Source organism: Thermothielavioides terrestris, chromosome 2 (assembly GCF_000226115.1).
Source record: "Thermothielavioides terrestris NRRL 8126 chromosome 2, complete sequence".
Taxonomy (NCBI): Eukaryota; Fungi; Ascomycota; class Sordariomycetes; order Sordariales; family Chaetomiaceae; genus Thermothielavioides; species Thermothielavioides terrestris.
Window position 1 is genome coordinate 8,277,540 of NC_016458.1, and position 25,488 is coordinate 8,303,027.

The 25,488-nt window shown below is 40.8% G+C and overlaps 5 protein-coding genes across 5 annotated transcripts; 3 read left to right on the plus strand and 2 right to left on the minus strand.

The window, feature by feature from the left end:
• Window positions 1-1,168: 1,168 nt before the first annotated feature.
• On the minus strand, window positions 1,169-1,420 carry THITE_2048834 (uncharacterized protein; the record flags this gene model as incomplete). Its single annotated transcript, XM_003653378.1, has 1 exon — window positions 1,169-1,420. A coding segment is annotated over one exon (252 nt), but the record flags the coding sequence as incomplete, so codon positions are not given.
• A 10,770-nt stretch (window positions 1,421-12,190) lies between these two features.
• Window positions 12,191-12,442, minus strand: THITE_2049396 (uncharacterized protein; the record flags this gene model as incomplete). Its single annotated transcript, XM_003653379.1, has 1 exon — window positions 12,191-12,442. A coding segment is annotated over one exon (252 nt), but the record flags the coding sequence as incomplete, so codon positions are not given.
• A 6,136-nt stretch (window positions 12,443-18,578) lies between these two features.
• Window positions 18,579-22,577, plus strand: THITE_2115888 (uncharacterized protein). Its single transcript, XM_003653380.1, has 6 exons — window positions 18,579-18,739; window positions 18,811-18,881; window positions 18,948-19,057; window positions 19,123-21,332; window positions 21,395-21,675; window positions 21,743-22,577. The coding sequence occupies exons 1-6, from the start codon at window positions 18,667-18,669 to the stop codon at window positions 22,472-22,474; spliced, it is 3,477 nt and encodes a 1,158-aa protein (XP_003653428.1). The 5' UTR covers window positions 18,579-18,666; the 3' UTR covers window positions 22,475-22,577.
• Window positions 22,578-22,943: 366 nt separating this feature from the next.
• THITE_2088572 (uncharacterized protein) lies at window positions 22,944-24,017 on the plus strand (the record flags this gene model as incomplete). Its single annotated transcript, XM_003653381.1, has 1 exon — window positions 22,944-24,017. One exon carries the CDS (start codon window positions 22,944-22,946, stop codon window positions 24,015-24,017), a length of 1,074 nt encoding a protein of 357 aa, XP_003653429.1.
• Window positions 24,018-24,753: 736 nt separating this feature from the next.
• Window positions 24,754-25,011, plus strand: THITE_2013573 (uncharacterized protein; the record flags this gene model as incomplete). The annotated part of the gene is made up of 1 exon (XM_003653382.2): window positions 24,754-25,011. A coding segment is annotated over one exon (258 nt), but the record flags the coding sequence as incomplete, so codon positions are not given.
• Between the last annotated feature and the right edge of the window lie 477 nt (window positions 25,012-25,488).

Sequence of the window (25,488 nt, forward strand, 5' to 3'; positions counted from 1 at the left end):
ATATAAATACTAAGAGATTTACTATTATATTGTCTATACTAAAGTAGTAAGTATTGTCGTATATAATAGTAAGAATATCTTTAATATAGCTACTAGGGATATAAAGCTTCTTTGCTCTTTTATAGTCGACGTAGTAGAGGAGACTGTCCTTTAGTTTATAGGGTCTAAGCTATAGCTTTTAGTACTACTTTCTTTATAGCTCTCCTTCTTGCTCTTTACATTCTCTTTGCTTAACGATCTTCTTAGCTTGTTTTTCTATATTGTAGAGACTCCTAATGATCTTATTGTACTAGCAGTCGTTAGGGTAAACTATAGTTAGCTTAGCTTTAAACTTGTTACTAATAACTAGTTCGAAGGTGCTAATGTCTATAGTATAGTATTCCTTAGTGTCGATCTAAGTAGTAGACTAAATGTTCTTTAGTTCGTTAGTAGTGTCTTAGGTTTCGTTAGGGACGTCCTCCTTGAAAGTCGATAGGCGTAATAGGGCGTTTAGTACAACGTTGAGCTTTCCTAGTATATAGAAAATGTTAAGGTCGAACTAGGATAGCTAGTTTATAGTATTAGTGAGCTTTAGGTTAGCCTTTATAAGGTCTATAGTAGCAAGAGATATATACTTTACAATGCCTCTAGTTGCTATATAGTCTATTAGGATGTTTATAGGGTATTAGTTTAACTATACTATTTTTCAGAGCTTCCTAACTACTTATATAATAGTAGCGACTTCTACTTCTATACTTCTATACTTCCTTTCTATATTGGAAGTTAGGTAGGATAAGAATATAATAGGCTAGATCTCGCTACTTAGGATATCTTAGCTAGGAATACTAGTACCGTCCTATTTGCTATAGAGTTAAAAGACAATTGCTCTATATCCTTTACTATTTACATTGAGCTTAATAAATAGTAGCTTATTAGGACGGTAATAATATAGGAAGTACTGCTTATATAGGTGTTTTTATAGTAGCCTAAAGGACTCTAGTTCTACTAGCGTAGGCTTGAATTTAGTGTTCAAAGTAAATGCTTTCCTAGCGTTCTTCGACTTAGCGATAGAAAGGTCTCTACTTACTCTCCTTTAGGTAAAGAGCTTAGTTTTATAGTCCTATAAAGGCTACGCTTTCGCTATATACTATAGAATGCCTTTATATAGCTATCTAGCTATACTAAGGTACTACTCTAAGGTCTTAAAGATATTAGGAAACTTAAGTTTCTTAAATATAGTAATCCTATCGTCCGTCTTAGCTACTCCTTTGCTATTAACTATATAGCTAAGAAGTTTTACTAATAGGTAGGCTATAAAGGATTTTTCTATCGAAATATAAATATATACCTTGTCGAAGATATCGAGAACCGTCTTAATGTACTTAAGGTGCTCCTCTATATTCTTATTAACGATAATAATATCGTTGATATAGGTGTATATAAAGTACTTATATTTATGGAATAAGCGGTCTATAAAGCACTATACGAAAGCTAGTAAGTTTTTAAATCCTATTAGTACAACGTTCGAGCGTTCTAAACCTCTAAGACTAATGACTACTATACAGTTATAGTATTCTTCTATAACTAGAAGCTAGAAGAAGAATCTAAAGGCATTAAATACTATAAAGATTATATTGCCTATTATTATATTTATAATATCGTCTTAGTTAGGCAACGGGTATATATCTAGTACTACCAACGTATTTAAGGGCTAGAGGTCTACTACGGCTTTGCTTTTCGTTTTTCTAGTAACTATATAATAGACTATAAAGACTAGGTAAACGATAGAGGTTAGCTAGTCTATAAAGTCTATCTTTCCTTATATATATAGTTTATTGTATTCTTCGTCGACAATTACTTAGTCTTTAACGTTTAGTAGGTAAACCTAAATAGGTTTAAGCTAATTCTACTATCTATCGATAAATGGAATTCTTATCTTCTAATCCTTTAGTATAGGGACAATGCTATAGTTATAGAAGACGTTATATTTATCTAATAGTACCTTCATCTCTTCTATATACCGTTTATCTCTACTATAGACGTTTACCTCTACTACTAACTTAATATATAGGATATTGTCTAGTCTCTTAATACTATAGGATAGCGTATAGAACTCTTGCTTAGTAGGTAGCTTATACTTATCCTTTGTCAATGTCTCTATTATCAGTTCTTTACTACTAGGTTCCTATTATATAGTTGTCGTTATCTATATATATTTATTGTCTATAACGTTATCCTAGGTCTACTATATAAGGTTCTATACTATTGCCTAGATATCCTCCTCTAGGCTATACTAGAAGAGGTGTCCAATACATTGTCCTTCGACAATAGTGATTAGACGAACAATGTTGTTCCTTACAATGGCCTAGTATATACTCTTTATATCTACAATAGCGTCTAGTATACCCTCGACGTATAAAGCGAAGTAGAGTTTACGTCTTTAACTATCTAGATTGTCGTCATTGATATCTATAGGCTTGAACGTAGTCTTAATTAGGTATTCCGTTATAGGTACGACCATTATAGTGTTTATAGCTTTCACCTTCTAGATTGTTCTTTTCTATTCTATATATACTCTTACCTTTATATTGTAGATAGACTAGAAGTAATAGGTAGACGTATTAAGGTCAATCTTTACTCTATTATAAAGTATAAAGTTAGTTCTAATTAATAGTTTCGCTCCTAAACCTTTAATAACGTCGGCTATTATAGTAAAGTAACTATCTACGTTGGTACTATAGACGATTCCTCGAATATAGAAGTTAAACTCAACTTACTTCTTAACTTTAGTATAGGCTCTAACGCCTTTGATAAAGTATAGCTTTACGTTAATCCAACGTAGGTTCTTAGCCTACTTAGAGATAAACTCCTTATCGACGAGGTTGGTATTGTTACCTATATCGAAGTAAACCTCAGTGCCTAGCTCACCTAGGTTTGTACTAATATTGATTATAAGGTATATAGCTTGCTTGTCTAACGCCTTTAGTAGCGATATATAAGGCTATACTTCTATAATCTATCCTTTAGTTAGTATAAAGTTTACGTCTTTACTATTAAAGTTATCCTCGTTATTACTAAGGTCGCGTTAGTAGTCCGTTTAAGGTTGTATAGGTCTATACTTGTCTTTGTCGCTGTCGTTGACTATATATTTGAAAAGCTTATGATATATCGTAAAGACTCTACTATAGACGATACATTGCTAAATCTATAGGAGCTATTGTAGTAGTCTACTTTAGCCTAGTCTAGGCTAGCGAAAGGTGTAATATAAGTAGTAAGAACTATTAGCTTCTTTATTTTCCGATTCTTTATCTTCGGCTTTAGTATTATATTCGTCGACAAGAATGTACCTAGTCTTCTCTAGTATCTTATAATAAAGGTTAGTGTCTTCGTCGTCTTTCGTTACTATAATCTCGCTATAGTATAAGAAGGTACTATCTTCGAACTACTTCTTATATATATATATATTCGAATCTATTAAAGTTGTTGAAGTCGTCTTCTTTAATTGCTATTATCGCCTCTTCTCTAGCCATTGAACAATCTAAATCCTCTTCTATAATTATTAAATAGTTAGTATCCTCTTCTATATCTAGTTATATTATAGAAGTTTTAGTTACTAAATAGTTGTACTTAGTTATTATCTTTACTCTAATTGTTTCTAAGTCGCTAGGGTTTGTCTCTATCTCTTCTCTAAAGATTACAATGTCCTTTTCTACCTCTTCTTATCTAGAAGGCTCCGTTATCCTCCTAGTCGTCTCCTTGTCCTTCGTCGTTGTACTCTATATCTATATTGTTGGCAATAGGACTATAGCCAATAATATAGCCCTTAGTAGCATTCTAGTAGAGCTTGTCTCTAACGATATATACTTTAGTATCAAGAATATTAAGGAATACGCCTATCTCTATAGTTATATCTAGTTCAAAGTATAGCTAGCGAAGTTCTAGATAGAGGTAGTTGTATAGGTATATTAGACGTTGCTCTTTAGTAGTATCTCCCTAAATATATATATATTTGAAGTATTCTATAGTAAATTTCTAGACTAGCTTATCTTTATAATTGTCCTTTATAGTATACTAGTTTTCATTTAGCTATTTCTCTACTTTATATCTCTTAATGCTAAACTCCTTTTTTAAACGTTTAGTCTATACTTTTATAGATATAGTTAGTACTACCTTTTCTATAGTAGAGAGCTACTACTTATATTATTATAGTACTAATCTTTAAAATAGGGTTTACATCTTTATATATAAAGTCTCTTCTCTTACTAGGTAATATCTAATAACCTAATCTACCTACTTAACCTAAAGGTTGACGTTCCTATAGTATAGCTATTGTTTATTGTACTATAGGTCCTAGGGTTCCTTAGCCTTATTCTTTATATCTAGCTAGAAGAGACTAGTATCCTAAATCTTCTATTTCGATATAGATATAGACGGTTATAAAGATATAGTGCTTCTATCCTTAGTTTTAGGCTAATAGTCTTCTACGTCTATAGCCTTGTTCGCCCTTTTGATTATAACGTTTAGGTTCTCTATTATTCTAGCTATCTAGGTAAAAAAGTCCTATATAGCGAAAGTAGCTTAGATATCTATAGCTCTAGCTATTTATCTAGAGGGTTTAGCTTCTTATCTAGAGGGTCTAGCTACTTATCTATATAGTAGGCTTAGTATCTCTTAGAATAGTAAAGAGATATTGAAATCAACTAAACTGTCTATATATTCTATTCTAAAGTTCTAGATGACTATACCTAGTCTAGAAAGTTTAGATAGATACTAGGATAGTTGGCTAAGCGTCTATAGTAGCGGCTAGGGAACCTAGTCGAAAGTATCAATTAGCTAAGCTATCGGAGATAATAGGTCTTCCTCTTTAGGTTATCGGTTCTAAGGCGACGGATCCTATAATCCTCTTAGTAGTCCTTAGTAGCGTCTATCAAAATTATAGCTATTGACGATATAGGTTTTATATCCTTATTAAAGAATAGTTGATATATCCTAGGTTTCTAGTTGCTTCTAAAAGGTTAAGCTTAGTAGAGTTGCTAGCTAGTTCTTAGTTGGATTATATCTAATTTTTATTAATATTTCTAGTGGTATAGCTAGTCTTAGTTGCTAATCGCTAGTCCCTTAAGGCTTTAGGGTCTTTAGCGGTCCTCGACTCTCTAGTACTAAGGTCTCTAACGTTTTTTAGGTTGAGTCCTTAGTCTTTAAAGCGATGTCTTTAATCCTAGGGTCTAGGATAAGGTTCTTGCTAACGGCTATTTAGACTTTGCGCTTAATAGATATAAGATAGGCGTATAGAATATAGTTGTCGAATATCTAAGAGGGAGGATACTCCGAGATATATAGTTCTTAAGCGTATCGCTATATATAGTTGTCTCCTTCTAGTGCTGTCTTAAAGGATACTATAGCTTCTAGGTACTTAAGTTTCTATAAGCTAATATTAGTGACCTACTAAACGTTGTAGGTAACCCTAAAGTCCTTAATAAACTTAAGAGTCTATTGTACGTCCCTATAGACGTTTATATTTATAAGGTTTAACTTCGTCTAGTTCCTAACGCCTTAAGGGTATCTAGGGTTAGGTTAACGGTGTTAGCGAAGCGAACTAGTTCATTATATAGTACGTTTCCTAAAGCTTACTCCTTTAAAAAAGAGCATTATCTGCCTTGGGCGTTGCTCTATATAACTTACTAGGTATAATTCGTAATATCTCCTAATCCGAATTTAGCTCCCTTTAACAAGAAGCGAACAAGTTCAAATCGTTAGTAGGCACCTCTTATTATACGCTGATAGTGTTTAGTGACTATCTAGTGGTAAACGTATAAGGGTAAGAAAGATCAATGCCTCTTAGCCTCGTTAGCTAATAAGGCGGTACTCCTAAACACTAGTATATATTATAAAAGTATATTGATGTAGTCTACTGTTCTACGAAAGGGTTGTAGGCGAGGTTCCCCTTTTAAGGGAACGCTCGTCACCCCTGACCGCGGTACGGTCATAGGTGCCTTTGCCACAGTTGCGTGTGATATATTACCTAGATCGTCAACGATATAGAGAAGGATTAGAAGGCTAAGTAGAAAATGTAGAGGAAGCTACTAGAGAACAAGAAGTACAACTTTATTACGAACCGCCTAGTGATAAAGTTATACGACGAATTTATTAATAAGGTTAAAAGCGATATCTATAAGCGAGATTATATATATATAGATAAGCTTGACGACGAGTAGGTGCCTTCTAGCGGTAGGAATCTAGGCTACCTTGATCTTAGAGATGGGAAGCGCACTATTATTCCTCGCTCAAAGTATAAGAAAATATAGATATACGAGCTCCTAATCGAAATACTATCTAAATCTACTATACCGCTTAAAGGCTAGTTCGTAATCACTATTAGCGATAGCGAATTATCTAGCTCTAAAGAGGAGGATCAGGGTAGTGCTAGCTATTAGGAGGAAGACTAGGTGTTATACGCTGATGGTGCTCGGTGACCATCTAGCGGTAAACGTATAAGGGTAAGAAAGATCAATGCCTCTTAGCTTTGTTAGCTAATAAGGCGGCACTCCTAAACACTAGTATATATTATAAAAGTATATTGATATAGTCTATCTTCCTACGAAAGGGTTCTAGATGAGGTTCCCTTTTTTTAAGGGAACGCTCATTACCTCTAACCGCGGTACAGTTATAGGTGCCTTTGTTATAGTTGTGTATAACAAGTGCCTAGGGACAACAAGAAAAAGATAGCGTCCTCGCCATTATTATAGAACTTAATATAGGATAAAGGAGCGTATAGAAAGGGAAGAAAACTAATCTATATTATACTCTATATAAGATTTCTATATCTATTATCCTAGTCTATAGCAAGGTCCTCCATTGTAATTTGCCTATTTATTTGTTCTACTTGTCTAGGTCGACGGTACTATCGCTAGCGTATAGGTCGTCCCTAGCTACTTTCGACGTCTTTACGGCTACTCTACATTTAGTAGATACAAGTGTCTTTTTAACTTTCTTAGGAGGACGTATTAGCGTCTTCTATACCTTGTTGTCAATTGTTACTTTTCTCTAGCGCTTACTACCTATAACTTCGATAGTTTTAGCTCCTAATGTTAATCGGATATCGTTGTTACGCTAACTCTATAGCGTCTTAGCTAGCGTTGCTAGTACAACCAATAGTATAGCTTTGGCTATAGGTGTCTTACTTAACGTCTTCTATATAGGCAACTATATAGCTTTAACAATATATACTATAGTCGTAGTTGCAATATAAACGATCTTAGGTACCGCTTTATAATAGCTAATAGTCTAAATAGATGTTCTAGCTTGTTTTATAACAACTACCTTTATAGTAAATAAATCTATTGTAGTAGCTTAGGTCTCGATAGCCACTAAGTAGCATTCAACGTCCTATATACGCTATACTAGTCCTATATAAATGCTGTTGTATAGGTTTACTATCGTTTAAGTAGCGAGGTTGATCTTCTCTAGAAGGGCGTTGTTCTTATAACAGAGATCCATTATAGTCTTGTTGTATACTAGCTATAGGTCGCTAATCTTTGCTATCTAGTGATAGTATATATTATTAAGGTCGCCCTAGAAGGCAAGACTACTAGGATCTAGGTTACTAGCTTTACTATTTACTTTCAATATACTAATAAGCTTTGCTAATTCTACTATAGTTTTTTCGACTTCTTTAATATAGACTTAATACTTCTAGGCGAATTGGAGTAGATCCTTAGTTAGCGCTTATACCGCTTTTATATCCGTTTACAGAGATTTAATAGTGTTATTATTTATAGTGACTATATAGCTAGTACCGCTTACTATATCTATAGCTTAGGCATTATTGTAATAGGCTAATCTAAGCTCTACTAATATTACATTTATAGAAGGGTTGCCCTCGCCCTTAGGTAAGATGTAATATAATATAAGGATTTCTATTATAGTTGATATATAGCTTACTATAATTATACCTATCTCTTAGAACTCTTTAAAGGCTCTTTTAATTATACCCTTAATCCTTTAAATATATAAGTTGTATACAAAGCTAGCGGGCTTATTACTAAAATCCTTCTTTAGGACTATATAGTAGAACCTAGTAAATTATATTGCTAGCTTAGCTATATATTTATCATTGTAACTAAAATCTATATATATATAAGCAAATGCTTCGCTTATAGTAGCAATATATTTGTTTATAGCTCTAGTTAAGCGCTAAGAGTACCTATACGATATATAGGTTTTCTAAAGCTCTAGGATATAGTATAGCTTAGTCGCTATATCCTCCTTATTACTAGTGTAATTAGCACTATTGTCGTCAGAGACGTCTAGGTCGTCGTTAGTTGTAGCGGCCTTGTCTTCTAACGCAATATATAGAGCTTACTAGACTTCCTAGCGCTATACGCTAGCGGAGGAGACGTTGCTAGTTTCTAGATTTCTAGATACTTGATCCCTAGTATACATTGTAGAGGCTATTCCCCTTCTATATACTTATAAGTTAAAAGAGTTTCTAAGCGCTTTTATATAGCGTCGCTATCTAGCGCTTCGTTGTAGTCCTTATAGACTTCCTATTCGTTGTTAGACACTACAATAGGGTCTATAGTAATATTCTACTATCGCTCTTTATAAGCGGTCTCTAAGCTATTTTAGATTACTTTAACTATATTAGCTTCTTTAATAGCCATTATTTCGTTGTTATAAGTAGTTTTAATAGCGACGTCTTTAGTAATAGCTCAATAGGATATAGAAGCTCCTAGGGCGTATAAAGGAACGTTAGATGTACTATCGATTTCCTTTACTCCTTTCGTTTACTTAGCTATAAGTTGGGCGCTCTCCCTCTTCTAGATATTAATAGTATAGCCTTTAGTAGACGTCTTTCTTATATAGGGAAGCATCTTATAAACGACGAAGGCTAGTTAGGTATCTCCCTTTATAATATCGATATAATTATATTTAAGCGCTTTACTACTTAATAACGTTAGCGAGCTAAGAGAATCGACTATATAGTCGCCTCTATCGTTGATATAAGCACTATAAGAACGTATAGCAAATTGTTTTAAGTCGCGAATATAGTGTAAATATATACTAACTAATAGTAGCTTATATAAATGTATATAGCTTAGTGATAAGAAGGTCTAACAATCGATTATATAACGAATATAAATAACTATAATAAGGAATTATTAAGGAAGATAGATACATTGAGGTTGATATATAAAGAGAAAGGAAATTATAGTAGCCTACGTTAGGCTATTCTAGAAGTAAATAAAAACAATAGTACAGTGCCTATAGCCAATAAACAGTATTACTATCTAGTAGTAGCTAGAGAATAGAACATTATACCTTTAAGGCTCAAAGCCTTATACCTTTATAGTAATAGGATAGCTTTCTTTAACTATTTATAGGTCAAGGTTAGTAGCGAATCTATATATAGGAAAACTAGGATAAGTAAAGTGCTTAACGAACTAAATAACTATAGTTTTATAACTAAAAACATTAGTAATATCTAAGTAAAGGGTAAGGAGAAGAAAAACTAAAAGATCTATAAGATAGAGGATAATACTTATACGTCTAGTAGTAGTATAGCGGTGATAGATATACTAAAGCGAACGTATTTTAATAAAGAAAGTATAAATGAACGAAAGGAAGAGAGGGAAATAGGAAAGAAGGAAAGGGAAAGTCAATAATAGTATAGCTATTAGTAGTTACTACCCTTCTTTTATAGTAGCTTAATAACAACTTAGTTCTAAAATCGAGGAATCTCCTTTACTTCCTCCTATTCCTTAGTAGCGATACCCTTATTACAGTGTTCCTTCTCTTAGTCGATAGGGTACACCTTTTTATACTCTTCAACAAATTCCTTAGTACCGTTAATAAGCTAGATACGTAGGATCTACTAGTCGTCCTTAATAGTAAATCCTTTCTATTACACTAGATATTCGACTTTAGGTCTCTAGTTCCTCTAGATAATATATTGTTATATAATTCTTTTAACTTCCTAATACTTATCTTCGTCAACAATTATAGGGCTAGGGGGCTTCGTGTTATAGCTAAAGGGGTCTTTCCCCTAATCTAGTTTCTATAACTAAGAAACTAAAACTATAGGATAGACTTTCCAACTAGCTAGGAAGTTAAGTTTATAGGCGTTCCTATCGATTTTATAGACAATTTTAAACAGTCCTACCTACTATAGCGACTACTTTCATTTAAGCTTTTCTAGGAGATAGTATCTATCATATAGTTGTAGGTAAACGGTGTCTCCTACTTCGAACTTAGTAGATATATACTTATTGTTGTAACGTATCTTTGCGATAGCGCCTATATAATCGATCTATTCTATTATTTCCTCCTAATACTATTGTCTAAGGACACTAATAGCTTCGGTAGAGGCAACGATGCCCTTTTTACAATGAAGTATATCTAAGATAGAGCGTAGTTTAAAGCTATATACCAACTTATTTAGCGATCTTCTAATAGTGACTATAAGCGTATTATTAAGGTTATACTATAATATAGAGAGAAGTAGAGGCTATAGTATTCTTAGTTTTTCTATAGCTTCTATATAGATAGCGATTTCTACCGTTTAGTTTATCCTCTCTAACTAACCGTCTATCTAGAGATAATAGGCTATCGAGAAAAAGAGGCTAACGCCTAGGATATAAAAGATTTCTTTCTATAGGTCAGAGGTGAACTTAGTATCTTAATTGCTAATAATTTACGTTAAGAGTCCTTAATCTATATATATTAGCGCTCTAAGGATTATAACGGCCTATTCTTCTATTAACATTTTATCGTTTCTAGCTATAAAAAGCTTCTTCTTACTAAACTTGTAAGTGATAGTATATATAGCGTTGAGGATTAGGTACTTTTTTATTGACTATAGTGTCTTTTTAGAGGGTATAGCGGGCAAATCGACGATGAAATCTATAGTAATAGTATAGAAAGGCTATAGTAGTATCTAAATTAGCTAAAGGTCTCTAGGCTTCGGTTCTTTCAAGGTCTAGTTTTCTCTATATATAGGGCAGTACTAAATATATTTATATATTATCCAACGCTTTTAGTTAAATATAAATACTAAGAGGTTTACTATTATATTGTCTATACTAAAGTAGTAAATATTATTATATATAATAGTAAGAATATCCTTGATATAGCTACTAGGGATATAAAGCTTCTTTGCTCCTTTATAGTCGATATAGTAGAGGAGACCGTCCTTTAGTTTATAGGGTCTAAGCTATAGCTTTTAGTACTACTTTTTTCGTAGCTCTCCTTCTCGCTCTTTGCGTTCTCTCTATTTAGTAATCTTCTTAGCTCGTTCTTCTATATTATAGAGACTCCTAATAATCTTATTATACTAATAGTCGTTAGGATAAGCTATAGTTAGCTTAGCTTTAAACTTGTTACTAATAACTAGTTCGAAGGTGCTAATGTCTATAGTATAGTATTCCTTAGTGTCGATCTAAGTAGTAGACTAAATGTTCTTTAGTTCGTTAGTAGTGTCTTAGGTTTCGTTAGGGACGTCCTCCTTGAAAGTCGATAGGCGTAATAGGGCGTTTAGTACAACGTTGAGCTTTCCTAGTATATAGAAAATGTTAAGGTCGAACTAGGATAGCTAGTTTATAGTATTAGTGAGCTTTAGGTTAGCCTTTATAAGGTCTATAGTAGCAAGAGATATATACTTTACAATGCCTCTAGTTGCTATATAGTCTATTAGGATGTTTATAGGGTATTAGTTTAACTATACTATTTTTCAGAGCTTCCTAACTACTTATATAATAGTAGCGACTTCTACTTCTATACTTCTATACTTCCTTTCTATATTGGAAGTTAGGTAGGATAAGAATATAATAGGCTAGATCTCGCTACTTAGGATATCTTAGCTAGGAATACTAGTACCGTCCTATTTGCTATAGAGTTAAAAGACAATTGCTCTATATCCTTTACTATTTACATTGAGCTTAATAAATAGTAGCTTATTAGGACGGTAATAATATAGGAAGTACTGCTTATATAGGTGTTTTTATAGTAGCCTAAAGGACTCTAGTTCTACTAGCGTAGGCTTGAATTTAGTGTTCAAAGTAAATGCTTTCCTAGCGTTCTTCGACTTAGCGATAGAAAGGTCTCTACTTACTCTCCTTTAGGTAAAGAGCTTAGTTTTATAGTCCTATAAAGGCTACGCTTTCGCTATATACTATAGAATGCCTTTATATAGCTATCTAGCTATACTAAGGTACTACTCTAAGGTCTTAAAGATATTAGGAAACTTAAGTTTCTTAAATATAGTAATCCTATCGTCCGTCTTAGCTACTCCTTTGCTATTAACTATATAGCTAAGAAGTTTTACTAATAGGTAGGCTATAAAGGATTTTTCTATCGAAATATAAATATATACCTTGTCGAAGATATCGAGAACCGTCTTAATGTACTTAAGGTGCTCCTCTATATTCTTATTAACGATAATAATATCGTTGATATAGGTGTATATAAAGTACTTATATTTATGGAATAAGCGGTCTATAAAGCACTATACGAAAGCTAGTAAGTTTTTAAATCCTATTAGTACAACGTTCGAGCGTTCTAAACCTCTAAGACTAATGACTACTATACAGTTATAGTATTCTTCTATAACTAGAAGCTAGAAGAAGAATCTAAAGGCATTAAATACTATAAAGATTATATTGCCTATTATTATATTTATAATATCGTCTTAGTTAGGCAACGGGTATATATCTAGTACTACCAACGTATTTAAGGGCTAGAGGTCTACTACGGCTTTGCTTTTCGTTTTTCTAGTAACTATATAATAGACTATAAAGACTAGGTAAACGATAGAGGTTAGCTAGTCTATAAAGTCTATCTTTCCTTATATATATAGTTTATTGTATTCTTCGTCGACAATTACTTAGTCTTTAACGTTTAGTAGGTAAACCTAAATAGGTTTAAGCTAATTCTACTATCTATCGATAAATGGAATTCTTATCTTCTAATCCTTTAGTATAGGGACAATGCTATAGTTATAGAAGACGTTATATTTATCTAATAGTACCTTCATCTCTTCTATATACCGTTTATCTCTACTATAGACGTTTACCTCTACTACTAACTTAATATATAGGATATTGTCTAGTCTCTTAATACTATAGGATAGCGTATAGAACTCTTGCTTAGTAGGTAGCTTATACTTATCCTTTGTCAATGTCTCTATTATCAGTTCTTTACTACTAGGTTCCTATTATATAGTTGTCGTTATCTATATATATTTATTGTCTATAACGTTATCCTAGGTCTACTATATAAGGTTCTATACTATTGCCTAGATATCCTCCTCTAGGCTATACTAGAAGAGGTGTCCAATACATTGTCCTTCGACAATAGTGATTAGACGAACAATGTTGTTCCTTACAATGGCCTAGTATATACTCTTTATATCTACAATAGCGTCTAGTATACCCTCGACGTATAAAGCGAAGTAGAGTTTACGTCTTTAACTATCTAGATTGTCGTCATTGATATCTATAGGCTTGAACGTAGTCTTAATTAGGTATTCCGTTATAGGTACGACCATTATAGTGTTTATAGCTTTCACCTTCTAGATTGTTCTTTTCTATTCTATATATACTCTTACCTTTATATTGTAGATAGACTAGAAGTAATAGGTAGACGTATTAAGGTCAATCTTTACTCTATTATAAAGTATAAAGTTAGTTCTAATTAATAGTTTCGCTCCTAAACCTTTAATAACGTCGGCTATTATAGTAAAGTAACTATCTACGTTGGTACTATAGACGATTCCTCGAATATAGAAGTTAAACTCAACTTACTTCTTAACTTTAGTATAGGCTCTAACGCCTTTGATAAAGTATAGCTTTACGTTAATCCAACGTAGGTTCTTAGCCTACTTGGAGATAAACTCCTTATCGACGAGGTTGGTATTGTTACCTATATCGAAGTAAACCTCAGTGCCTAGCTCACCTAGGTTTGTACTAATATTGATTATAAGGTATATAGCTTGCTTGTCTAACGCCTTTAGTAGCGATATATAAGGCTATACTTCTATAATCTATCCTTTAGTTAGTATAAAGTTTACGTCTTTACTATTAAAGTTATCCTCGTTATTACTAAGGTCGCGTTAGTAGTCCGTTTAAGGTTGTATAGGTCTATACTTGTCTTTGTCGCTGTCGTTGACTATATATTTGAAAAGCTTATGATATATCGTAAAGACTCTACTATAGACGATACATTGCTAAATCTATAGGAGCTATTGTAGTAGTCTACTTTAGCCTAGTCTAGGCTAGCGAAAGGTGTAATATAAGTAGTAAGAACTATTAGCTTCTTTATTTTCCGATTCTTTATCTTCGGCTTTAGTATTATATTCGTCGACAAGAATGTACCTAGTCTTCTCTAGTATCTTATAATAAAGGTTAGTGTCTTCGTCGTCTTTCGTTACTATAATCTCGCTATAGTATAAGAAGGTACTATCTTCGAACTACTTCTTATATATATATATATTCGAATCTATTAAAGTTGTTGAAGTCGTCTTCTTTAATTGCTATTATCGCCTCTTCTCTAGCCATTGAACAATCTAAATCCTCTTCTATAATTATTAAATAGTTAGTATCCTCTTCTATATCTAGTTATATTATAGAAGTTTTAGTTACTAAATAGTTGTACTTAGTTATTATCTTTACTCTAATTGTTTCTAAGTCGCTAGGGTTTGTCTCTATCTCTTCTCTAAAGATTACAATGTCCTTTTCTACCTCTTCTTATCTAGAAGGCTCCGTTATCCTCCTAGTCGTCTCCTTGTCCTTCGTCGTTGTACTCTATATCTATATTGTTGGCAATAGGACTATAGCCAATAATATAGCCCTTAGTAGCATTCTAGTAGAGCTTGTCTCTAACGATATATACTTTAGTATCAAGAATATTAAGGAATACGCCTATCTCTATAGTTATATCTAGTTCAAAGTATAGCTAGCGAAGTTCTAGATAGAGGTAGTTGTATAGGTATATTAGACGTTGCTCTTTAGTAGTATCTCCCTAAATATATATATATTTGAAGTATTCTATAGTAAATTTCTAGACTAGCTTATCTTTATAATTGTCCTTTATAGTATACTAGTTTTCATTTAGCTATTTCTCTACTTTATATCTCTTAATGCTAAACTCCTTTTTTAAACGTTTAGTCTATACTTTTATAGATATAGTTAGTACTACCTTTTCTATAGTAGAGAGCTACTACTTATATTATTATAGTACTAATCTTTAAAATAGGGTTTACATCTTTATATATAAAGTCTCTTCTCTTACTAGGTAATATCTAATAACCTAATCTACCTACTTAACCTAAAGGTTGACGTTCCTATAGTATAGCTATTGTTTATTGTACTATAGGTCCTAGGGTTCCTTAGCCTTATTCTTTATATCTAGCTAGAAGAGACTAGTATCCTAAATCTTCTATTTCGATATAGATATAGACGGTTATAAAGATATAGTGCTTCTATCCTTAGTTTTAGGCTAATAGTCTTCTACGTCTATAGCCTTGTTCGCCCTTTTGATTATAACGTTTAGGTTCTCTATTATTCTAGCTATCTAGGTAAAAAAGTCCTATATAGCGAAAGTAGCTTAGATATCTATAGCTCTAGCTATTTATCTAGAGGGTTTAGCTTCTTATCTAGAGGGTCTAGCTACTTATCTATATAGTAGGCTTAGTATCTCTTAGAATAGTAAAGAGATATTGAAATCAACTAAACTGTCTATATATTCTATTCTAAAGTTCTAGATGACTATACCTAGTCTAGAAAGTTTAGATAGATACTAGGATAGTTGGCTAAGCGTCTATAGTAGCGGCTAGGGAACCTAGTCGAAAGTATCAATTAGCTAAGCTATCGGAGATAATAGGTCTTCCTCTTTAAGTTATTAGTTCTAAGGTAGCAGATCCTATAATCCTCTTTATAGTCCTTAGTAGCGTCTACTAAAATTATAGCTATTAATAGTATAGGTTTTATATCTTTATTAAAGAATAGTTAGTATATTCTAAGTTTCTAGTTGCTTTTAGAAAGTTAGGCTTAGTAGAGTTGCTAGCTAGTTTTTAGTCGAATTATATCTAGTTCTTACTAATATTTCTAGCGATATAGCTAGTCCTAGTTGCTAATTGTTAGTCCTCTAAGGCTTTAGGGTCTCTAACGGTCCTCGACTCTCTAGTACTAAGGTCTCTAGCGTTTCTTAGGTTAAGTCCTTAGTCTCTAAGGTAGTATCTTCGATCCTAGGGTCTAGGATAAGGTTCTTACTAATAGCTATTTGGACTTTGTATCTAATAGTTGTAAGATAGGCGTAAAGAATATAATTGTCAAATATCTAAAAGGGAGGATACTCTACAACGTATAGTATCTTAGTATATTGTTAGATATAGACGTCTCCTTCTAATACCTCTTTGAGTAATACTATAGCTTCTAAGTATTAGAGTTCTTAGGGATTAATAGCGGTTATCTACTAGACGTTGTAGATGACTTTAAAGTCCTTAATAAACTTAAGTGTCTACTATATATCCTTATAGACATTGGCGTTTATAAAGCTTAAATTCGTCTAGCTTCTAACTCCTTGTAAATACTTAATACTAAAATAACGGTAGCTAGGTTATAAATTAGTTTATTATAGATTATATACTCTAAAGTTTACTCCCTTATAAAGGAGTATTATCTACTTTAGGTACTGCTCTATATAATTTACTAGGTATAACTTATAATATCTCCCGATCTAAACTTAGCTTCTTTCGATAGGAAGTAGATACGTTCGAATCGTTAGTAGGCACCACTTATTATACGCTAATAGTACTTGGTGACCATCTAGCGGTAAACGTATAAGGGTGAGAAAGATCAATGCCTCTTAGCCTCGTTAGCTGATAAGGCGGCACTCCTAAACACTAGTATATATTATAAAAGTATATTGATACAGTCTATCTTCCTACAAAGGGGTTCCGGATGAGGTTCCCTTTTTTTAAGGGAACGCTCGTCACCCCTGACCACGGTGCGGTCATAGGTGCCCTTGTCACAGTTGCGTGTGACACTAGGATAACACTGGTCTACGCCTAATAGGATACTAGCGTATTATATAGGTACTCGAGAAGGCTAGGGCGAAGTAGGCTAGGAAGAAGGCTAGGAAGGTAGTGGCTATAGCGCCTATCGTAGTGGATAACGACGAATCTAGCGATAAAGATAGTGATGATGATACTAGCGTTGTAAGCTCTAGCGAATCCGAGGCTACACTGCTAGTTCCGTTGGATATAGATGACGAAGAATAAGACTATTAAGTGGGTAGGCATATAGATAGCTAGGCAGGATAGCACGCAGATGGCTAGGCAGGATGGTACGCAGATGGCTAGGCAGGATAGCACGTAGGCGCGTGCGTAGGCGGGTACATAGATAGCTTCTAGGATAGCACGTAGATGGCTGGGCAGGATGGTACATAGATGGCTAGGCAGGATAGCACGTAGGCGTACACGTAGGCGGGCACGTAGATGGCTCCTAGGATGGCACGTAGATAGCTCCCAGGATAGCACGTAGATGGCTAGGCAGGATGGTACACAGATGGCTAGGCAGGATGGCACGTAGGCGCGCGCGTAGGCGGGCACGTAGATAGCTCCTAGGATGGCACGTAGATGGCTCCTAGGATAGCATGCAGATGGCTCCTAGGATGGCACGCAGATGGCTAGGCAGGATAGCACGTAGATGGCTCCCAGGATAGCACGTAGGATAGCACTCTCTGGGTTGAAGTGGGTAGGCAGTTGTGTGGTATATATAGTATACGGGAGGTTTAGGATAACTAAGTATAGCTTGTAACAACAACTGGTTCGAATTGAATTTTATTACGTTTTTAAGCTATTTGAGGCCGTATCTGCAACTAGGCCAAATTGCGATGCAGTGTGGTTTGAAGTAGCTGAGCGGTTAGGATGCAATGTAGGCGTGATAATGCGGGTGGACGCGAATGTAGGGAAAAATGTATAGTAGAGTGTCCCCCAATTTTGTACTGTCCCATGATTTTGTCTCCCCCTCTCCGTAGGAGAGGGGGCAACTAAAACTAGGTGCAAGTGGAGCCCCCTAGTAAGCGAGGCGCTAGGTAATGCACTAGGCGATGCGGTAGGTGCCGAGGCCCTATAGCTTTCGAGGGCGTCGAGGTAAGCGATAGCTTCGCTCTCGGATGACATTTCAGGTTGCCTTGTTATATACGGTAATCCTGACACCAGGGTTAGGGTGACATGTACCTATGTACCTCGGCCTTATGGTATGCTACACGCTGCAACTGCGCGCTACAATGGAAGTTTTGGTGGGAGCGTACGGGCCATACCCTGGGGTTGTGGTTCTAATGAAAAGGGGTTGTGGATTTAATGGGGTCGGTCCAAAATGATGTGTGTTGATCGACGCTATACTGGGTGACTACTGTGTAATGGGCAGTGAAAGCCGGTCGCCAGATACGCTTGCATTGCTTTGTATTCCATACACGGCCCCACCATTTTAATGGAACTGAAGGCAGGCGCCGCCGACCCCACCACGATGCTTATCGATAGTCTTAGTTATCGCTTATCGCCTGTCGTCTGTCCCAAAAATTTCGGGGTTGCGGAAGGAACTGCGTGTAGGTGAGAGGCTGCCGCGATTGTACGGTTGTACGTTTTGGCGCTGCGACAGATCGAAGGGCCCCGGAAAAGGGGACTTCAAGATGGAGTCACAAGTACACAAGCCGCACCGGCAGTCCAAGAAGTCCAAGGAGAAGAAGAAGCAGCATTCAGGAGGTGAGTGGAATGGTCTTCAGATGCATTCTCATTCCGAGACCGTCGAGGCCCACGCTCACGCGACAACCCAGGAACGAACCCCAAGGCCTTCGCCGTCTCCAACCCGGGCAAGCTTGCGAGACAGGCTGCGCGCTCCCACGATGTGCGTTGCATCCCGTATCTGTATCGAATCCAGCATTCAATGCTAACTAACTCCGCCCCCTGCCAGATCAAGGAGAAGCGCCTCCACGTCCCACTAGTCGACCGCCTTCCCGATGAGCCGCCCCCGCGGCTAGTCACCATTGTCGGACCTCCAGGCGTGGGCAAGACGACACTACTGTGGGATACACTTTTACTTGGGGATGTGGCCGACTTGACAACGTGCTGACATTCTGAGGCAACAGCAAATCGCTGATCCGCCGATATGCCAAAGAGAACATCTCCGACCCGGTGGGGCCAATCACGGTCGTCACCTCCAAGAAACAGAGGTTAACCTTCATTGAGTGCCCCAACGAGCTGGAAGCCATGGTCGACCTCGCCAAGGTGGCCGACATCGTGCTGTTGATGATCGACGGCAACTACGGCTTCGAGATGGAGACGATGGAGTTTCTCAACATCCTGGCTGCCACCGGCATGCCGGGCAACGTCTTCGGCATCCTCACCCATCTAGACCTGTTCCGGAAACCGCAGGCGCTCAAGGATGCCAAAAAGAGGTTGAAGCACAGGTTATGGAGCGAGCTGTACCAGGGCGCCCATCTGTTCTACCTCTCGGGTATCTGGAACGGCCGCTACCCCGATCGCGAAATCCACAACCTCTCCCGCTTCCTCTCCGTCATGAAGAACCCGCGGCCGCTCGTCTGGAGGAACTCGCATCCCTACACCGTCATCGACAACTACCGCGACATCACCCACCCCACCAAGATTGAAGAAGACGCGAAGTGTGATCGGTCGATTGAGCTGTCCGGCTACCTTCGCGGCACGAACTTTGCCGCCCAGGGACAGAGGGTACACATAGCCGGCCTGGGCGACTTCACAATATCCCGCATGGAGGTCCTGCCGGATCCCTGCCCGACGCCCGCCATGGAGCAGGCGCTGGCGAAGATCACGGGGAAATCGGGCCGCCGGCGGCTGGACGAGAAGGACAAGAAGCTGTGGGCGCCCATGGCTGACCGCAGCGGCATGAAGATCACGGGCGACCACATCGTCATCACCAGGGAGAAGGGTTTCACCTTCGACAAGGATGCCGAGGGTGTCGAGCGCGGAGAGGGCGAGCAGCTTATTGTGGATCTGCAGGCCGAGAGGCGGCTGCTGGGCCACACCGACAAGGGCGTCAAGCTGTTCGCGAACGGCGAGCAGCTTGCCGAGGTGCCTGACGACGAGGCCGACCGGGGGAGGAAAACGCCGCGGAAGGCTCGAATTCTGGAGCGGGATGGCTCGGATGATGAGGCGGAACTCCCGGATGACGAGGGCTTCGTCAGCGGGGAGGAGCCAGCCGGGTCTGACGTTGAGGCCGAGTTTGACGAGGCGAAACTGGGGAAGCTGTTCCGCAACCGAGAGGATAAGGTTCAAGGGGAGGATATCGCTTTCGCGGACAGCGACTCGGATTTGGGCTCCTTGTCCGGGGAAGAGGACCTAGATGGCGAAGACGTCGACGAAGACGGGGAGGAGGATGACGAGTTTGACTCGGACGAGGAAGACGCAGCTGTAAGGTGGAAGGACAACATGGTGGAGCGCGCCAAGATGTTGCACGGAAAGAGACGGCCGTACCGGGCTACAGATCTTGTGCGCTTCATGTACGACACGACGCTGACGCCAAAGGAGGCTCTCCGGAAATGGAGAGGCGAGGAGGATGAAGAGGCGGAAGAGGATATCGAACAGGACGACGATACCTTCTTCAGGAGGACAGGCAAGGAGGACGCGGAGGATCTCGGGGAGGACCGCTCGATACCCCGGTACGACTACGAGGAGCTGGCTGCCAAGTGGTCGAGCGAAGATGCCATCACAGCCTTGAGGAAACGGTTCGCCACGTCCAACCTACTTGACGACGAGGATGGAGGTGGGGATGGCGGCGACGAAGAAGAAGGCGGCTTCGGAGACGAGGATGAGGACGACGAAGGTGACGGCGCGTTTGAGGATCTCGAGACGGGAGAGACCCACGGGCCTGGCCAGGACAAGGAGAGCGGCGATGAGAAACCCGAATTGAGCTTGGAGGCGGAACGGGAGAAGAACGCCCGGCGCAAGGAAGAGCTCAAGCTCCGATTCGAAGAAGAGGACCGCGAAGGCTTCATGAACGATAAGGCCATAGCCAGGAGGGAAGGTGGCCTCCAGGAGTTTGGCGAGGATGAGTGGTACGACGCGCAGAAGGCCATGCTCCAGAAGCAGCTCGATATCAACAAGGCCGAGTTTGAGGAGCTCGACGAGAGCCAGCGGACGGCGGTCGAGGGCTACCGCGCGGGCAAGTACGCCAAGATGGTCATCGAGGGCGTGCCGGCCGAGTTCGTGGAGAAGTTCCAGGCGCGGCTGCCTATCGTCGTGGGCGGTCTGTCGGCGACGGAGGACAGGTTTGGGTTTGTCCAGGTCAGAATCAAGCGGCATCGCTGGCACAAGAAGATTCGTAAGTTGTTCTGAGCACACATGCCGGGGGGAGGAGCGTCCCAGAACTGACTATTCCCGCAGTGAAAACCGGCGACCCCCTGATTTTCTCGCTGGGTTGGCGCCGGTTCCAGTCGCTCCCCATCTACTCCATTTCGGATTCGCGGACGAGGAACAGGATGCTCAAGTACACGCCGGAGCACATGCACTGCTTCGCCACCTTCTACGGGCCGCTGATCGCGCCGAACACGGGTTTCACGTGCTTTCAGTCGTTCTCTGCCGCCAATCCGGGCTTCCGGATCGCCGCGACGGGCACGGTTCTGAGCGTTGACGAGTCTACCGAGATTGTCAAGAAGCTCAAGCTTGTATGTTTCCTACCGCGCTACGTCCCTCACCGTTGGGATGTGTGTACAGATGCTAACCTGGCTACAGACCGGCACGCCGTACAAGATCTTCAAAAACACGGCCTTCATCAAGGACATGTTCAACTCGGCGCTGGAGATCGCCAAGTTCGAGGGCGCCGCCATCAGGACGGTCTCGGGCATCCGCGGGCAGATCAAGCGGGCGCTAGCCAAGCCGGAGGGCCACTTCCGCGCGACCTTCGAGGACAAGATCCTGCTGAGCGACATCGTCTTCCTGCGGGCGTGGTACCCGATCAAGCCGCACCGGTTCTACAACCCGGCCACCAACCTGGTCGGGTGGCAGAGCATGCGGCTGACGGGCGAGGTGCGGCGGGCCGAGAACGTGCCGACGCCGCTGCCGCGCAACAGCCAGTACCGCCCGGTCGAGCGGGCGGCGCGCCACTTCAACCCGCTGCGCGTGCCGCGCGCGCTCGCCGCCGAGCTGCCCTTCCGCTCGCAGATCGTGCAGACGCGGCCGCAGCGCAAGGAGACGTACATGCAGAAGCGCGCCGTGGTCGTGCGCGGCGAGGAGCGCAAGGCGCGCGACCTGCTGCAGAAGCTCACCACGATCCGCAAGGAGCAGGTCGCCAAGCGGCGCGCCAAGAAGGAGGAGAAGCGCGCCGAGTACAGGAAGAAGGTCGCCGAGCTCGAGGAGCGGCTCGAGAACAAGAAGAAGCGCGAGACCAAGGAGTACTGGGAGCGCGAGGGCCGCAAGCGCAAGCCGGGCGATGTGGGTGGCGGAGGGGGGAAGAGGCGGAAGTAGGAGGACGGGATTTATTATTATCTTAGCTGTCTTTGGGTGGTGCTTGGGAGGTTGCAGTGGTGTAAACATAGTGAGGCTAATTCTATCCTTATACAGGTTTTTTTTTTTTCTTTTCTCTTCTTCTTTTCTTCTTTTTTTCTTTTTTTTCTTTTTTTCTTTTTTTCTTTTTTTCTTTTTTCTTTTTTTCTTTTTTCTTTTTTTCTTTTTTTCTTTTTTTCTTTTCTTTTTTCTTTTTTTTTTTCTTATTTGTCTTCCCCTTGAGTTGCCTTGGGTACATAGCTGCGAGGTGCTACTGCGGTGCAGCTAGCTAAATTTGGGACGAGTCCTGCATTAGCCGTATATGCGGCTGACGAGGAAGCAAATGTCCCCTCGCTTGCCATCTTTTCTTTCTAGGCTTCGCAGTTGTCTTCCCCCACAGAGCTGTCATATCGCGAGCGTCTGTTGACTCTTGACGTTTAACGTTGACGTTATGCCGCTCGAAGACCTCCCGACCGAGCTGATAGTCCGCGTCCTCAGCTCGGCCAGCTCGCTAGCCGACTTGAAAGCGCTGGCGGGCGCGTCGCGGCGCCTCTACGCCGTCTTCCAGCGCGAGAAAGCCGCGCTCATCTACCAGGCGCTCGCCGCCGAGCTCGGCCCCGTCCTCGCCGACGCGCTCGGGCTCGGCCCCATCCTTGCCTTCGACGCATCATCTGACGCCGCCAACCTCGCGCCGCTGCGCGAGGCCGTGGCCCGCTACGGCGAGTACCTGGAGGGAACCAGCCACACCCCGCCGCCGCGCCGCGCATCCCTGGACGACGTGCTCGGGCTGGTCTGCTGGTACCGCTTCGTCGCGGACATGGCCGACACGTACGTCGCCTACACGCTCAGGATTGCCGAGCGCGCGGTTCGACTGGTTGCTGCTCCGGAGCCCAGCCGCGCGGTCCAACTGGCTGCTGCTCCGCCCAGCCGCGCAGAGCGGCTGAGGGCGCTGCGGGCCTTCTACCGCCGGCTGATGCTCGAGCACGTGTGGCACGTCCGCAACAACTGGGTCCGCCGGCCGCTGCTGGCGCCGCGTATCGTCAAGTTGGACCAGATCATCCGCCGGCTCATTACCCTGTGGGCGCCCTGGGAGCTGCAGCAGGTCGTCTGCGCCTATTTGTATACCGGCGGGCAGAGATCTGCGGTGTTGCACCCGCTGGTGTGGCTCGATACTATCTCCCGAGACTCCGAAGAGGAAGTAGCCAGGTTCCGGAACCGCTTGCGGCTCGAGTCTCTTAGTGCAGTTGACGAAGGCCCCTACGCTCTTCGTCGGGTCCCGGCGCAGCTCCGCTTCGACGGCGACCACGTTGCGACCGTGCCGTTCGCCTGGGTGGATGCCTTCGACGGCGAGTACCTGTACGACTTCTTCGCGTATCGAAACATGATCCAACGCAGAGGAAAGCGTGCCGAGAGCCTCTGGTGCCTCTTCGGCTTCGTCATGTGGGACGCCCCCCGCGTCGCCGCTCTCAAGGAGACTCCGCTGCTGTCGGTTTGCGAGACGGGTTGGGCACGCTGGCCCTACTGAGGAAAATGTCTCCCCCTGGAAGGTGTTGAGCACCAGCCGCGGAAATGAGACTACTATTACGGCTGACCGGGCCAAACGGCCGTTCCAACCATTACTGATACCCCAGGAATTGGGAATGCGTGGCTCAACGTTCTTCTCTGCTTGGTTGAAAAAAAAAAAAAAAAAAAATGACGAATCCAATAGTTGATTCCATGGTTTAGTAATCTCTAGTAACAGGTATTGCTATCTGTATGCAATGAAGTCGGGCAAACCCGAAATCAAAACACAACAGTTGAGAGGATTCCAGGACAGAAACATGAAATGCAACTTCTGGCACTTGAGACTCGGGATCCAAAAGTTCTTGGTTGAGTAAACAGAATTTGAGTGAACAGGACGAGAAACGTAACGTTAGACACAACCTGAGTAGACGAAACTCGACAAGGGAAGGAACAAGACTCGGACAGTGGGTTGGAGCAGTACTCCGTCTGGAACTCGCGAGAGACGCATAGCCTCTTCCTTCTCATATCCGTGCCAGTGGATGGGGTCCATGTATTGCTGCAGCGTAGTGACCGCCGTTTCCTCCGCACTTCCGCCCTCCCGCACGGTCGAGGGTTGTCCGTCCCGCGACCCCTTGCTTGGCGATAACAACGATACCGCCCCTCGCGAAATGGACGAAGGTACGCTTCGAGACCGCATCTACACCCGATACGTTGCTCACAATGGACTCTACTATCGAGACGGCGAGGATGTCCGCGAGCTGCTTCCCCGCTCGAGCGTGTCGACGTTCACGCGTGGCGACCTCGCCCCTCGAAACATCATTGTGGACAAAAACTGCCGCATCACGGCAGTGCTTGACTGTGAGTCTTCCAGTTGGTTCCCTGATTATTGGGAGTATGTGCAAATGATGAAGTGGTGCGGCTCATCGGAGCGTGGCTGGCAAAGGTGGATGACAAAGGCGAGGTTGAAGCCGTGGGACATCACAGAGATTCAGAAGGCGAGGCGGGTTATATTTTGATAATGTCTCGGTGGCATCTGCAGCACCTGTTCATCTTTGATATAGGATTTGAGCGGCAACTTTCGGATACCATTTCTACTTTGGTTTTGTCGCAAATTCTGCGACCTTCAAATTTCATTCTCTGGTAGGCTCGGTTGTGCTGTAACTGTGGTCCAGGCCTCCAGATGCAACTCTACTGCCGCTACAAAATTCCCTAGTTTTTGCATGGACCGCTGAATGTATATATGGGCGGCGGTTATTCCGCTGCGATGGGTAAGCAGATGCAAGTCTTCCGATACACTCATCGATCCGTTAACAGAATTCTTTTTGGCTTGGACTCCTCCCAAGGGACAAGGGAGCCATATGTGCTGTTGTAACTATAGAATGATCGATGAGCTACAGCAAACGGGATTACAAAAGGATAGATAGAAATTTCTGCTGACGGGACGATTAATGGGGTGATATTCCAGAAAACTCTCGCTTCACTTCTACCTTCAG

Bases quoted from the DNA above. Each gene is read 5' to 3' on its own strand.
- THITE_2115888 (XM_003653380.1), top strand. From the start codon at position 18,667: ATGGAGTCACAAGTACACAAGCCGCACCGGCAGTCCAAGAAGTCCAAG. The intron at 21,333-21,394 runs GTAAGTTGTTCT...CTATTCCCGCAG, and splicing joins TCGCTGGCACAAGAAGATTC to TGAAAACCGGCGACCCCCTG. The intron at 21,676-21,742 runs GTATGTTTCCTA...ACCTGGCTACAG, and splicing joins TTGTCAAGAAGCTCAAGCTT to ACCGGCACGCCGTACAAGAT.